The 13,579-nt window shown below is 48.3% G+C and overlaps 1 protein-coding gene across 9 annotated transcripts in view; it reads right to left on the reverse strand.

The window, feature by feature from the left end:
- Positions 1-6,389: 6,389 nt before the first annotated feature.
- Positions 6,390-13,579, reverse strand: part of LOC103822554 (lethal(3)malignant brain tumor-like protein 4) — a 39,052-nt gene continuing 31,862 nt past the window's right edge. For 8 of the 9 annotated variants that reach the window (XM_018922475.3, XM_018922476.3, XM_050983413.1 and 5 more), the window contains one exon: positions 6,390-10,414. In XM_018922475.3, coding sequence (XP_018778020.1) covers positions 10,286-10,414 — 129 coding nt within the window. In that variant the 3' untranslated portion in view covers positions 6,390-10,285. The remainder of the gene's footprint in view (positions 10,415-13,579) is intronic. The other variant, XM_018922477.3, reaches the window with a different exon arrangement.

Genomic DNA, 13,579 nt, shown 5'->3' on the forward strand with positions numbered 1-13,579 from the left:
CCCATAGGAATATCAGGGTGGGGTTTTTTCACTCTTTTGGGACTATTCCAGGATCTCACATACAACTACTGAATTTTTCCATCTATGGATTCAACTGAGCTGCCTGATCAGCAGTGAATTAAGAGACCCTCTTGTCCTGTGAGGACAGAGCCCTGCCACACCTCACCTCTGTACCCCTTCAGCGGGGGATCCTTTCAGTTGATGCTTTCCTAAAGTTATCCAGCATTTGCTGAACATTGCAAGGAGATTTTTCTAGGCTGATCATGCTCAGAGCCTGGGCAGGCAGGCATGAAGAAAGAGAGAGGAGAAAAATCTTGCCATGTTATTATAATAAAACACACAATAAATACCAAGGAAAGCATTCTATACATCCTGTCTGAGGAAATTCACCATGCCTGACCTCAGCCAGCTGAAAATCAGCCATCCCCTGGGCTCTTCTGAGGGTTAAGGGAGAAAGTCAGCATTTCCACACATCTAATCCCAAAAGAGCTGTGTAAGAGAAGGGCATTCCTTCGTTTCATCAGATGATGATTCCTCCTGTGTCCAGCACCAGAGCCGAGGTACCTCAGACAAGATGTTCAGCTTTGTGAGGGCTGATGCCACTTGAAAAAAATGAGACTTTTGAGAGTGCCCAACATGCTCTGGACCACACCAGACCCCATCAACACTGTCCTATCTCATTCCCAGCTCTCCTTGGCACGCCAGGGAGAAGGGATGAGAGCGCTGGCGTGCAGCAGGAGCAGGCTCAGGCTGGAGCTCCTGTCCTCGTTTGCCCTCGCTGAGCAGCTGACACTCCTCGTGGCAGCTACTGCAGTCCCTGCACCCATCTGGGTGATGCTCCTCTCTCTCAAACCAGGCCATGGGATGATCCCTGAGGTCCAAAGCAGAGAGCAGCACAGCAGAGCAGGGCCAGGGAAGGTGAAAGCATCCGGTGCTCACAGGGTGTCTCTGGCAGGGTGAGCCTGACCCCACGGGATCAACAGGAGACTTTGTTTCCTTTTTCCCTTCCAATTAATCAATTTTACTGCTAAACAAAGATGACTCTTTGAAAGAGAGGTCTCCTATTTAAAATCTTGTTTCAGGAGATGTTGTGGATGATCTTGACCAGACACGTCTTAAAGTTATGCAGATGCTACTGCTCTGGCTGAGCACCCTGGAAGGTCATGGAATCCCAGAATGTCCTGAGCTGGAAGGGACCCACAGGGATCAGCCAGTCCAACCCTGGCCCTGCCCAGACCCCCCATTAACCCCACCCTGGGCATCCCTGGAGCTCTGGCAGCCTGGGCAGTGCCAGCACCCTCTGGGGGAAGACCTTGTCCTGATCTCCCTGGCACAGCTCCAGCCATTCCCTGGGTGCTGTCCCTGTCCCAGAGCAGAGATGGGAGCTGCCCCTCAGGAGGAGCTGCAGACCTCAGGGAGGTCTGGGCTCAGTCTCCTCCGTTCCAGTGGCTGAGGTCACACACCAGGTGACCTCAGCCACTCCTCTTGTGGTCCATCCAGATCCTTCAGCACCCTTGTAGGCTCTTTTGGATGCTTTCTAGGATATAAGATCAAACAGCCCTTGGAGAATTCACTTTAATACCTCATATCCCTCTTCAAAGATGAGTTACCTGCTTTCTAACAATCTGAAGGACTTAAACATATATTACCAGCTCTTCCCACTGGCAAAGCTCATGCAGGAAGGTCACATCCATTTCACGTGGTTGACAGAATGCTCCTGAGGAGGATCTGGGCTGCAGCACTGACCTTCATCACCTCACCACAAAGACTGTGAACGCCTGATGTCTTTGATGCTATTAAGCACCTCTCGAGTGAGGGTGAGAGCCAAAGCTCATGGTTGACCCATGGCAAGTCTCCAGCTGGGCTGGATATTGATTTTTGGGGGACTTTAACATATTATTCTCCCCCTGGTTATCACCACAAGCTCTTAGTGCTTCCAAGTGGACAGGGACTATTTGGTCTGTGCACATGTCCAGTCCTTCTCTTTGCAGTTTACAGGGGCAAACCCTGTATTTTTATCCTGTCTGCAAGAAAGTTTCTTGTCTCCACGATCAGAAACTCCAATTCAAGTTTATAAAGACTTTCCATTTGTAGTGGAGTACAGAGTTCCAGTTCCAGCTGGAAATACAGTGCTAACATACAATAGAGCCATCCACAGCATCACTCTTGGTTCTTAATGGAATTTGCTTGTAAACAGACATAAACAAGCACCAGCTTCAAGGCAAGAGAAAAGTTTTGGTGGCTCTGTCCTGGGACAACCTTGTGCAATAGTAAAAAAACCCCACAGTCCGCTTCCCACCCTGCTTACAATGAGTCCTCATGCACATTTTATAAGAGAAACTGCCTGGGTATAAAAAGAAATGACTCACAGAAACTGGTAACACTGAACACAACTTGGTTTTGATCCAAAGCCAAAAATGTTTTATTCATTTGAAATGTAAACAGTTCCTTTATCAACTGCCTGTTTCAGAGGTTGTTTAGGGCAGTTTCCTTCCAAATAGGTTGCTCAGCCCAGAGTTTTGCAAAGTCCTGGGAAACAGGGAAAGCAGCAAGGAAGACACAGAAACCCTGCTGGCTGATTTATGGAAAGTGGAATCGGCCCTCCCATCCCTGGTGAAAGCCTTCTCAGAGCTGCCTTTGCTGGAGACTTGTTGCTGCAGCAGGATGAACAGTGCAGCTTGTGCTGCAGCTGGAGAGCACCATGGGGGCACAGGGGGCACAGGGAGCCCCTGTGGGGGCACAGGGATCCCAACAGAATCCTGTGTCATTGCTGGAGCCTCTCCCCTCCGGGCTCCATGGGATTCCCGCTCGCTTTGGGTCACTCTGGCTCTGGTGGTGGGTGCACAGACAGGGCTCCTGCCTCCCGCTGGGCTGGGTGGATCCAGTGCTGCTGCTCTGCTTTACCCTGGGCTTTCTGCCATGGCAAGGCTCTGCAGCCTGGCACAGTGGGAGCAGGGGAGGCTGAGATGCTGCTGGAGCTGCACTGCTGCTGCCCAAGAGCATCTTCCGGCTGGTTTGTGACCGGATTTGGAAGAGCTGGAGGGAAATCCGTGGATCTGCCTTTACTCCACCAGGCCCAAGGGACACCCCATCCCCTGGTGCTCATCCCACCCTCCCTGGGAGGGACACAGGGTTAGGGGCATCTGGGGAGTGGATGGCGTTGGGAAGGAGGGATGGTGGTAAAGAGAAGGGGATGCCCGTGGGCTCACACATCTGTGCAGCATTCATGAACAGGAAGGAGATTGATGGTGGGAGAGTGGCAGAATTAACTGATTGCATGAAGAATTGATCAGTGAAGAAGCAGCATCACAGGGCAGGGAAATCCCATGAGGGACAGCCAGAGAGAGGAAAAAAAAACCCCAAGGAGAAAAAGGGAGATGGTGCTACTGAGCACTGAACACTTAATCTGGTTAATTCTTTCAGCATGCGGTGTGCTGGCAAAGCACAAGGGGGAGGAAAATACTTGTTTGTGGGGAAGAAAACAAAAATCAACATTTAAACTGTTGTGTTTCTTCTGAAATGAAGAGCAAGAACTTCCCCAACCATTAAGCAGCAGCCCAGACATGCTTTGGAATGGGGAAATTTATATCTGAGCCTCTTCTCTGGCCTTTTTCAATTCCACCCATGAGAGAGATGAGTTCAAGTCATTGTGAAAACCATCTGGAGACTCATTGAATAGTTGTGTGGTCCCACTTTGAGCAGCAGAGACATAGCACAGCCTCCCCTGCTCTGGTCCTGCCAGGGATAACAAACCCTGGAGCCGCAGGCTCCAGGCACCTCAGCTTGGAGTGGAAAACCCCTCCGAGTTTTAGGAGGGTGCACAAAGTGGAGGTGTTTTGGCAACCATGACCCACAGAGCTGCTGGATTCCAGAACAGCTATGACCCCAACCATGGAAACCACCTCAGTTTGGAACAAAGTTTTGGAAGCATTTCTGAACACCCAGGGAGTTTGAGTCAAGTACTGAGAAGGACATGGACAACACTCTGGTTTAAAAAGCTCCTTCAACCAGCATTGCTGCAAAAAGTCATTTATGGCCCAAAAAGACCCACTGCTGATGACATGTGAAGGCACTAGGCTGAGTGATGGTGAAGCCATAACCCTTTTTTTGAGAACAAAGCAAACAATTGAAGTCACCAGTGCCCTGGTCCAGGATGGGAGTGGGTGGGAAGGGATTTCCTGGGGGAAAACCAGCATCTCTGGGGCTCAGGCACTGATACCCTTCTGTAAAGGCCTTCAGCACATTTCTTGAAGAAACAGCTGGAAATGTTCCAGCAGCAAATGTATCTGACTCCAAAAAATATCTTGCTTACATTAGAAGTGTCTGGATAGTGAATAATGTAGGGACGAGAAAGTGTCAGGGGGCAATTAATAAGCCAAGGCTGTACATGGTGGCAAGGAGAAGAAAATATTAGGGGAAGTGACAGGCAAAGTCAATAAATAGTGGAGTGGTATTTGGGAAAGGTCTGGCACTTCTGCAGCTGGCTGGGCAGAGCACAACAGCCCGCTTGAACTCTCCAATGCTCCATTTTTCTCTAATACCACCACTCTCTTTTTCTCCTGAAGCTGGAATTTGCCCGTCAGCTGCAGAGTGCAGGATGGAGACAGCAGGTTCCTTCTCCATCCATCCCCACATCCTTCTTCCCACCGGGTTGGCCTGTCAGGAGAGTGCAGTGGTTTGTCTTTACAGTTCCTGCTCCTGAGAAAGTTGTAGGATTTGAGAATTTTAGGTTGTCAGATGAGGTTTGTTGTGGAAACCAGGGTGGTGCAGGATGCAGACAGTGTGAGGTGAGAGCTGGGGTCCGTACCCCCCTCCCTGTACACCCACAGCTAACAGCAGGTCACTCAATAAAATGAGAGACCCTCCCGTCCCTCCAGGGGATTTGCAAAGCCCGCTGAGCATCGTGTGATGGGTCTTAGCACAAAGGACAAACCAGTCCCACAGAGCATGGTCAGGGCTGAAAGAGTAATTTGAACAGGCAAAAAGATCAACCACAGGTTTTCCCTGCCAAAGGAGAAATATGACTTGGGACAAAAAAATTTCATGTTTGCCTGAGCAGAATAATCTGCAAATGCAATCAGCCATTTGGGTAATTGATGTTCCTTGCTCTGCTCAAACTTCTCTGTCAAAACTGTGGGGGAAAAAATCGCTGCTGAGGAGAAACTAAGATCTCTGAAGTGCAAAGGACACAGCCACAAGAGCCAGCACAGCCCCAAGGGAGCTAACAAGAGTACAGAGCAGCATCTGATGTTCCCGAGCCTGCTCCAAGCAGCCCAGCTCCCCAGACCGGGAATCCGATCACGGTAACAAAAGCAAACAAACCACAGTTTAAATAGAAGCAAAAACGTTGGAAAGGAAAAACCAACGAGAGCAAATGTTTACCTCGAAGATGGGATAGTTTAGAAATTATGGCTGGGAGCCAACTCTCCAATATTTTTAGTCTCAGAAGGCTTGCAAACCTCAGCTGCCAATGTGGCCCTGGCCCCTCTGCCCTTGGACCAGTGACCTGCTGCAGGTGCAGCTCCAGACACCTCTGGGCAGGAGCAGGAGGAAAGGTTCAATGCCTCATTTTGGGGCACATTAGAGACTGGCTTGCAATTTATCAGATTAGCACAGAAACAGGTGAGGTAATTATCATGGTTATGGACACAGAGTGAAGAAGCTGAGGGGGGGGGGATTAAGGAAAGGGAAAATAGACTGACTCTAAAATGCAGTTTTAACATGGCTTCATACTAAGAACAAGTTCTTGCTAGTCTTAGTTAAAAACCCAACTTTGAGAGCTGCTTTAAGAAGATGAAGTTCTGGGATTGTTTGTGATAGGAAACCATGAAGGATTAAGGAATTCAAGAGGAAAGCACAAACCTTCCAGTGCCTACAGGGTCTCTGGGAGACCCAGAGAGGGACTTAGGACAAGGGACTGGAGGGACAGGACACAAGGAATGGCTTCCCACTGCCAGAGGGTAGGGATAGATGGGATATTGGGAAGGAATTGTTCCCTGGGAGGGTGGGGAGGCCCTGGCACAGGGTGCTCAGAGCAGCTGTAGCTACTCCACCTCTGGATGGTCTTTAGGGTCTTCTCCATCCTAAATCATCCCAGGATTTTATGATTAAAACCTGGCAGCAGCAGAGGAGAGTGAGAACTTGGAGAATCAGCTGCAGCAGCCAGTGCTGTCCTGTGAGCACATCAAGGAGAGCTCAAGCAGAGAGATGAGAGATACAGACAAAAAGATAAAAATTAAGACGCTGCCTTGTGTTGTGACTGCCGTTTAAGAGAAGGACAACAATGTGATGACCAAGCCCTCCCAGTGCCAGCCCTCCAGGGAAGCCAGCCCATGTCTCCCTGAGCACTGCTGAGGTCAGCCCAACACAAAGAAGAAACAAACCAGGTGTGAACTTATATTAATTTTATTCACATTTCCAGAGGAAAGCATCGGTGGAGTACAAGGTCATGGCTAGTGTTGAAAAGCTCAAGTATTTGGTTTAGAACAGGCAGAAATTTCTGAGGCTGAGCTGAGCCCCTGATATCTTCCCCTACACGTGCTTCCAGTTCAAGTAACAGGAATCTCCAAAGTAAGCTGGCTCATCACATCATGGGGGGGATGTCAAAATCTTTAAAGCTCTCTGTGGTATAAATCCCTAAGTAGGGCACAAAAGTAGCAGGCAGGAAATCTTGTACAGCTGAACTGGCTTATCCCTGGGCCAAGTGTTGGGCTTTTCCTTCAGCAACAGAGTTTTGCTGTCAGCGATGCCAAATGCTCCTGTCCAACTTTAATGTGATTTATTAGCCAGAGCTGAAATTTGCTGCTTCTGGATTATGGGGATGATTGTTGGTGATGGCACAGAAAAAATTTAACAGGACTCCCAGCCGAGGAGAAGGAGAGAAAAAGAGAAAAATTTGATTGCTTTGTATTTCAAAAACAAAAAGGGAACAAAACCACAGCCAGGAATAAGATTTTGAGAACTGGAAATTCCTAATTGCACTGCTGACCCATGGGAATTGACACAGCTCCGAGTTGCTTGTAAGGAATATAACTGTATTGCTAAGAGACTCCTGGGTTCAGCTGGGCCAACAACTGGTTCTTGCTGACATCCAGCAGACTCAAAATCATCTCAACCCCATGTGGCATTAACCAGCTTCAGATTTGCTCCCCAGAGCCACAACTTTTGAATTTTTGCTTCAAAGTGCACATTTCAAATTTCAGAAGGCATCAGATAACCAAAGGCCTCTGCAGAGCCCTGGCTGTGCCACAGGCCTGGACAGGACTGGGAACAGGCAGAGCCGAGTTTGGACAGGCAGCAGGAACCAGCTGTTCTGACACAACTGGAATGGCACCAGCAACCGATGAATTGCTAAATTACAGGGCTAACAGATGAGATGGTTTTGGTTTTTGCTATATTGTAAATATCAGCGAGTTTTAAATGTGTCCAGTGAAGACACTGGAAGTCCTTTGTCCTGTTGCTGGATTTAACTGGAATACAGCTATATTTGGGAAAGGAGTGGGTAATAAATGTGTGCACATTCTTGCTTGCTCTGCAAAGACAATTATCAGATTACAAAAAAAGGCACAAGAAGCACATTCCTCCTTCTTTCATCCCTAAAAGGTTCCTCCTTCCCCCCTGCTGAAAGCACTGTGCTGGCTGTCACTGAACAACCTCCAAGTACACATTTCCCTCTTTGATCCAGCTGGCTCAGAAGCCCCAAGGATTAAAGATTTCTCTTCTGTTTGAATAATGTCACTGACTAGAATCTCATGGCTTGTTTAACTGATTCTCTTCATCCTCCATCTATATATAGTAAAAAAAAATTGAATTATTTTATATTTTGGTTTATTGCTAGAGGCAATCTGCTGTCCTCCAAATCAGGCTCCCAAAGGAAGGAGGTGAAACAGAAAATCTGGAAGGACCTGCCTGCTTGAAACAAGAAAAAGGCAAAATTGCACTTGCCCCACCTGGCTGGGTGTCACAGTGGGGGAAATTGAGGCAAGGAAGGGCTCAGGATTATTTAGCAAGTCAGTGGAGAGCCAGGAATAACACAGCCCAGCTCTGGATCTGCTGTTCCAGTTGTCAAGAAACAGTTTTGCTTTGCCCAGAAGGCAATTTCTGTCAGAGGACAGGACATGCCACTTACAAGTCTTAATGTTGACATTGGATGTGCAGAGTGGGATAAAGGAATGTGACTCTTTGGTGAATACACTGGTTATCATACTAAAAATGTATTTTAATAAACTAAATTCACCCCTTGCCTAGTCCTTAACACTGTAATCAATTTCTCCCCTGCAGCTGCCTGGCTGATACTTAATGGTTCAGCTATTAAATATCCCACCAAACCTGTGTCTTCTCTGTGAAGGCTTAAACTCCTAAAATTCTTATTAAAAAAAAAAAAACATGGAAAAAAACTGCTCTAAATATTATTCCAGGACTGAATTGCTTCAGTGGAGTGGATTCTACTTACAATTTTAAGGAACCTCCTGCTTCAGACAAGTCCCAAGAACGTTCTCAGCAGCAGGAGGGTTGGACACAGAATGTGGGTGACACAGAAGGGGGAACAAGTGTGTTCCTTGTGTCACCACACAGTCATGGACAGCATGTTCGCTCTGTTCCTGACAGCTCCTGGGAAGCCACGCTGGTGGCAGAGACGCCAAGGGAGTTTGAGGTGCCTGTGGATGGATTTCACCCCCGTGCAGTGCCCTGAGACACCCCAAAGGCTGGCGGAGGCTGAGGGGAGAACCTGCCTTTGGCAGCTCCAGTGCTCCCAGGGGCTCCCACACACAGGATTCAGCCTGGCAGCTATGGATGAAGGGCTGCAGGGGCTGCCTGAGCTGAGGTGGTTCTAGAAGGGCCAAACAGCCATCAGGGAGAGTGGCCAGAGGGAGAGCCAGGAGCTGGTGCTGCCAGCAGCAAGGGGAACAGCGCAAGGAGCCCAGCAGGACTCGGTGCATCTGCCATGGGGAGAGCAGGACTTGGGAAGTGCCCGTGTGGAAACCTCCACCCCAGATCTCCATCAGCATGCTCCTCAAACTGCCTCTGCTGCTGCAGGCACCACCTGTGCTCCCAGCCAGGAGAGGACAGGCTGCAAATGCAGGAACAGACCCAGGCTCCACTCCTCTCCCCCCACCACACTGCAGCTCTCTTTCTTTTGGGAAGTTCCCTCATTTTGCTGTTTAAGCCCTGATTTTCTCTCCACTCTCACACCCCTGTGTGCTCTGCCTGCTCCCCTCCAAGAGGCAGAGGAGCTGCTACCCTGCCCTCCAGCTCTCTGGCAGAACACATCGAAGCCCACCTCAAGGGGCAAAGGCCAAATGACTTCACATTCATCAGTTTGGATGGTTCAAAAGAAAAGCCACTTGTTTCTAGGAAATCTGTTTACACACACACTCTGGCCACTGCTGGCTTTTCAACTCCTTTTCCTAGCATTTGGCTGACAGTGGAGAGGGCAAGAACAAACACACCAATCCCCAAGTGCTCTTGAGTGTGCCATTTTGCCAGATGTTCCTGGTGCAGAAGGAGCTGCACAAAAGCACTGATGGGAGAACTACAGCTAAAACACCTCTCTGTCTCCAGCAGCAGATGCCCTTATGGGATCCTTGCTACCCGAAGCCCACCCGCACTGCCCTTGCCTCCTGACAGGGAATGACAGGAATGAGGACATTCTGCTTGCTGGCAGAACCAGAGCAAGCCATCCCTGATGGAAACCCTCTGCCCATGCTCCCTTCCTGCTGGGGTGTAAGCAGCCCAGCAGCCAAGGGTATCACAACAACCAGGATCAGTATGGAAAAGTGGAATTTAACCATCAGTCCTGAAATGGTCAGCTCGTGAGTCACAGCAGTGAAGGACAGGGGGGAATTGCTTTGAAGTGCATCTTTTTCCTCTCTCTTTTATTACACAGAACATATTAATCTCGCTGGTGGTCACTCAGTTTTTCAGGCACTATCACTGAACACAAAGCCAGTTTTACTCAAAACTTTCTTCTTGCTCCTGCAGCTCCACCAGTGCTACCCTGGATTCCCCTTAGAACTGGAGTTTCTTCTTGATCTCAAAAAGAGATTGATATATCAAAACCAAATTCAATTACAAAATATAATATTATCCTCTTCTTGGAAGTGAAGCTGCCCCATATTCCGGACTGTGGCAGGATTTTTATAACCTCAAACCATTTTTACTAAATCCTACTTAAAATACATCAGAGTCTCAATCCACCTGTACATTACAACCTGGTGTGTTGTAATGCTCACAGCTGAACACCCATTCCCTGTCAATTCCTCCTGGATCTGCCAAAGGCCTCTTCTCAGTTGTCTTCTGCTGACTTGAACATGAGGATTGCATTGTAGATCTTGAGGGCAGGGCCCAGCTTGATGCTGAGTATTTTAACGATGTCATTCTGCTTGAGGAGCAGGAAGGCCTCGCCATCAATCTGCTGGAGGATGGAACACAAGCAGGACAAGGATTAACCACCAAGGGACAGGAAGGATTTCCACTTCTGGTCACTCTGGGATTGCTGCCTAGTTCTGGCCCCTACACCCCCTGATGTCCCCTTTCCAAAGCACACAGACCTCATCTCACAGTGCTTTCCCTAGGAATGGAGACACTCCACGTGTCCTGCCCGTGGTAGAGCTAGAATGAGATGAGCTTTGAAGGGCCTTTCTAACTCAAACCTTTCCATGATTCCATATGCTATACAGATTAAGGCACAGTGAAGATGCAATATGGCTGGAAAAACAGAGCCTCCTAATCCATCAACAAGGACATATATTTGATTAGATGCAAATTAAGCAAGTGATGAACATAATACCATGTGGAAACACAGGATACTGTAGGTAACAGCGAGTAAAATCAGGACACACTGTTTCTGAAAAAGGTTAAAAATTCACTCAAGTAAGAACATTCACAGAGACAACACAGATATAATTAATATAAACCACAAATGCTATAGGGATGAAGCCAAAGATTAATGGACACAGACAAACAATAAGTGTCTCCCTGAGTTATTCCATTAAAATCCATTTACAGAGACTGACAGTCTCCTCCTCTCACTTGATGCTCACCAGTGCAGCACACAGCACTGGACAGTCAGCCCAGCCAGAATAACAATTCTGCTATTTCAGTAGTCTTCCCAAATAGAATATTTTTGGATGTCAATGCCAGGTGCAAGAGGAAACACTGAGTAAACTCAGAGAACACATAATTAAAGCAAAGAGCTGGGAGCCAGGAGATTTGGTTTTCCCACCTCTCACCACACAAGAGACCCTCAGCAAGTTACTTAACCTGCTACTGAGAGTAACTGGGAAGTTAATTCCTGCACTGGGAATGACAGCAGTGCTCCCAGACCACAGATGGCCACACTATGTCCTTGAATCTTATTTTCAAGCTGCCTCAAGTCTACAGTGCTGCAATGAACGTGTTAAAAATAGCTTGAAACAAATAGGACTGTGCTGCTTAAATTAAATAACATAGTCAAGAGGAGCAGAAAACTGCTGGAAAACAGTCCTACATTTCAAAATGGCTTTGTGTCCAATATTATTTATTCCTATGCTTCATTTTCACTGCACTTCCTTACACTCACTTATTTTAAACAGTCCTGCCCTGAACTGGACCTAGAAGCAAGTCTGTGCTTTATTATTCATTCCTTTGTTCCATCTTATTGGATGGGTTTTAGAATTCTGTGCACAATTTGTTCTCTTCACTCCTAATGTAAGCAGCAACTTCTCCCCCTCCAGCCCCCCAGCAAGGGAAGCCTGCAAGGGATTTATTTATCCTGGACATGAAGCACTTGGAGGCTGATCCTGGACACTGTGGGGGAGTTCAGCTCTCCTGTCACTCACACCTGTATTCTGGCCAAAGAACAGGCTAAAAGGGTTTTAATTTCAAACTGACAATGTGGTTTGAGCATAAACTGGAAAAACAAGAAAAGCCCCTCTAAGTTGGGCCTAGAGAACCACACTTTGAGACTGCAGAAAATAAGGATTAGAACAGACTGTGGCTATTTGCACTCCCAGAACCAGAAAGTATTCAATGTGTTCAGGACCAGAAGAAATTAAATACAGGGAGAATGGTTGGATTTATTAGGAGATTTGCTTGGACATCTCCCCTCTGTATACACCTTTCCTAGAAATCCCTTTAACACAGCTACAGTGAAAGATGGGTTCATTTGATGGATTCAAATTTCACTATTCCCACTATATTCAGTTCATAAGTATTCTGCTGTATTGTCACATTGTGGACAGTGCTTTTTGCAAGCCTCTATTTGTTTTGCTTCCTATTTTGTGTGAGTCTCTAGTTTTTAAAACAAGGGAAAACAAAACACAGATACATAAATCCACAAAATGCACTGCAGCCTGATTCCCCCTGAAAGGGAGCCAGCTATGGAGCAGACAGTGATTGCAGAGCTGCCCTTTCCAGTCACTGCCATGCAGGAGGAGTGGCTCCAGCCCTTCCCTGGAGCTCCTACAGCCACACGGGAGAGCTCTGAGGACAGAATCACAGAACCATGGGATGGTTCTGGTTGGAAGTAACCTTAAAGCTCATCTTGTTCCACCCCCTGCCATGGGCAAGGACACTTTCCACTATGCCAGCTGGCTCCAAGTCCTGTCCAACCTTGCCTTGGACACTTCCAGGATGGGGCAGCCACAGCTTCTCTGGGCACCCTGTGCCAGAGCCTCCCCACCCTCACAGGGAGGAACTTCTTTCTAATGCCCACCCTCGCTGAGGTCAAGGCCATTGCCCCTTGTTCTGTCACTCCTCATCTAAAGACCCTCTCCAGCTCTCCTGGAGCCCTTTAGACCCTGGAAGGGGCTCTAAGGTCTCCCTGGAGCCTTCTCCTCTCCAGGTGAGCACCTCCATCTCTCCCAGCCTGGTTCCAGAGCAGAGGGGCTCCAGCCCCTGGAGCATTTCTCTGGTCTCCTCTGGATTCACTTGAGGAGCTCCACGTGCTTCTGACACTGGTGCCCACAGCTGAAGGGAGCTCTGTAGGTGGGGAATGACCTGAGCAGGACAGAAGGGAAGAATTCCAGCCCCACAAGCCACCCACACTGTGAGATGAGTCCAGGACCAGATGCATCTGTGCAAATTCATCGGGGGCTCCTAAAGAACCTCTGAGTGATACCTGAAATGTAAGTGGAAGCTGAAGCACCCAAGAGATCCCTGTCTGTGATGCAGCCACAGAGCTGTGCCAAAAACCAGGACAGCCACACCCTGTGCCCACGGAGGTCTCCCAGAGGCCATGGTGAACACACCAGGAGTGGGAGCAGAGCCCAGCCCATGGCAGTATTGACAGGACATACATCACACAGGACATGCTCTGACTTTCCAACCTCTGCTTGTCCAACTAAAGGTTCCCCTCCTGCTCTCACCCCAGCCCACGGGGGAAGCCAGAGATTCCTGGGAAATCCTGTGCCTGCCAGGCTCCCCAGGAGAAACAGGCATATGTCCTTGTTAGAGACAGCAGCTGAGATCCTCACTAGCCATTCCAACAGGGCATCTTTAGAGCACTGCCAAACCCATGGCACAACGGTCCAAGAGAGGATGTTAAGCATAAGCTCCATGATTGGAACTGCAGGGGAAATTTAAAGCAGCAAGATGCAAT

Source organism: Serinus canaria, chromosome 23 (genome assembly GCF_022539315.1).
Source record: "Serinus canaria isolate serCan28SL12 chromosome 23, serCan2020, whole genome shotgun sequence".
NCBI lineage: Eukaryota > Metazoa > Chordata > Aves > Passeriformes > Fringillidae > Serinus > Serinus canaria.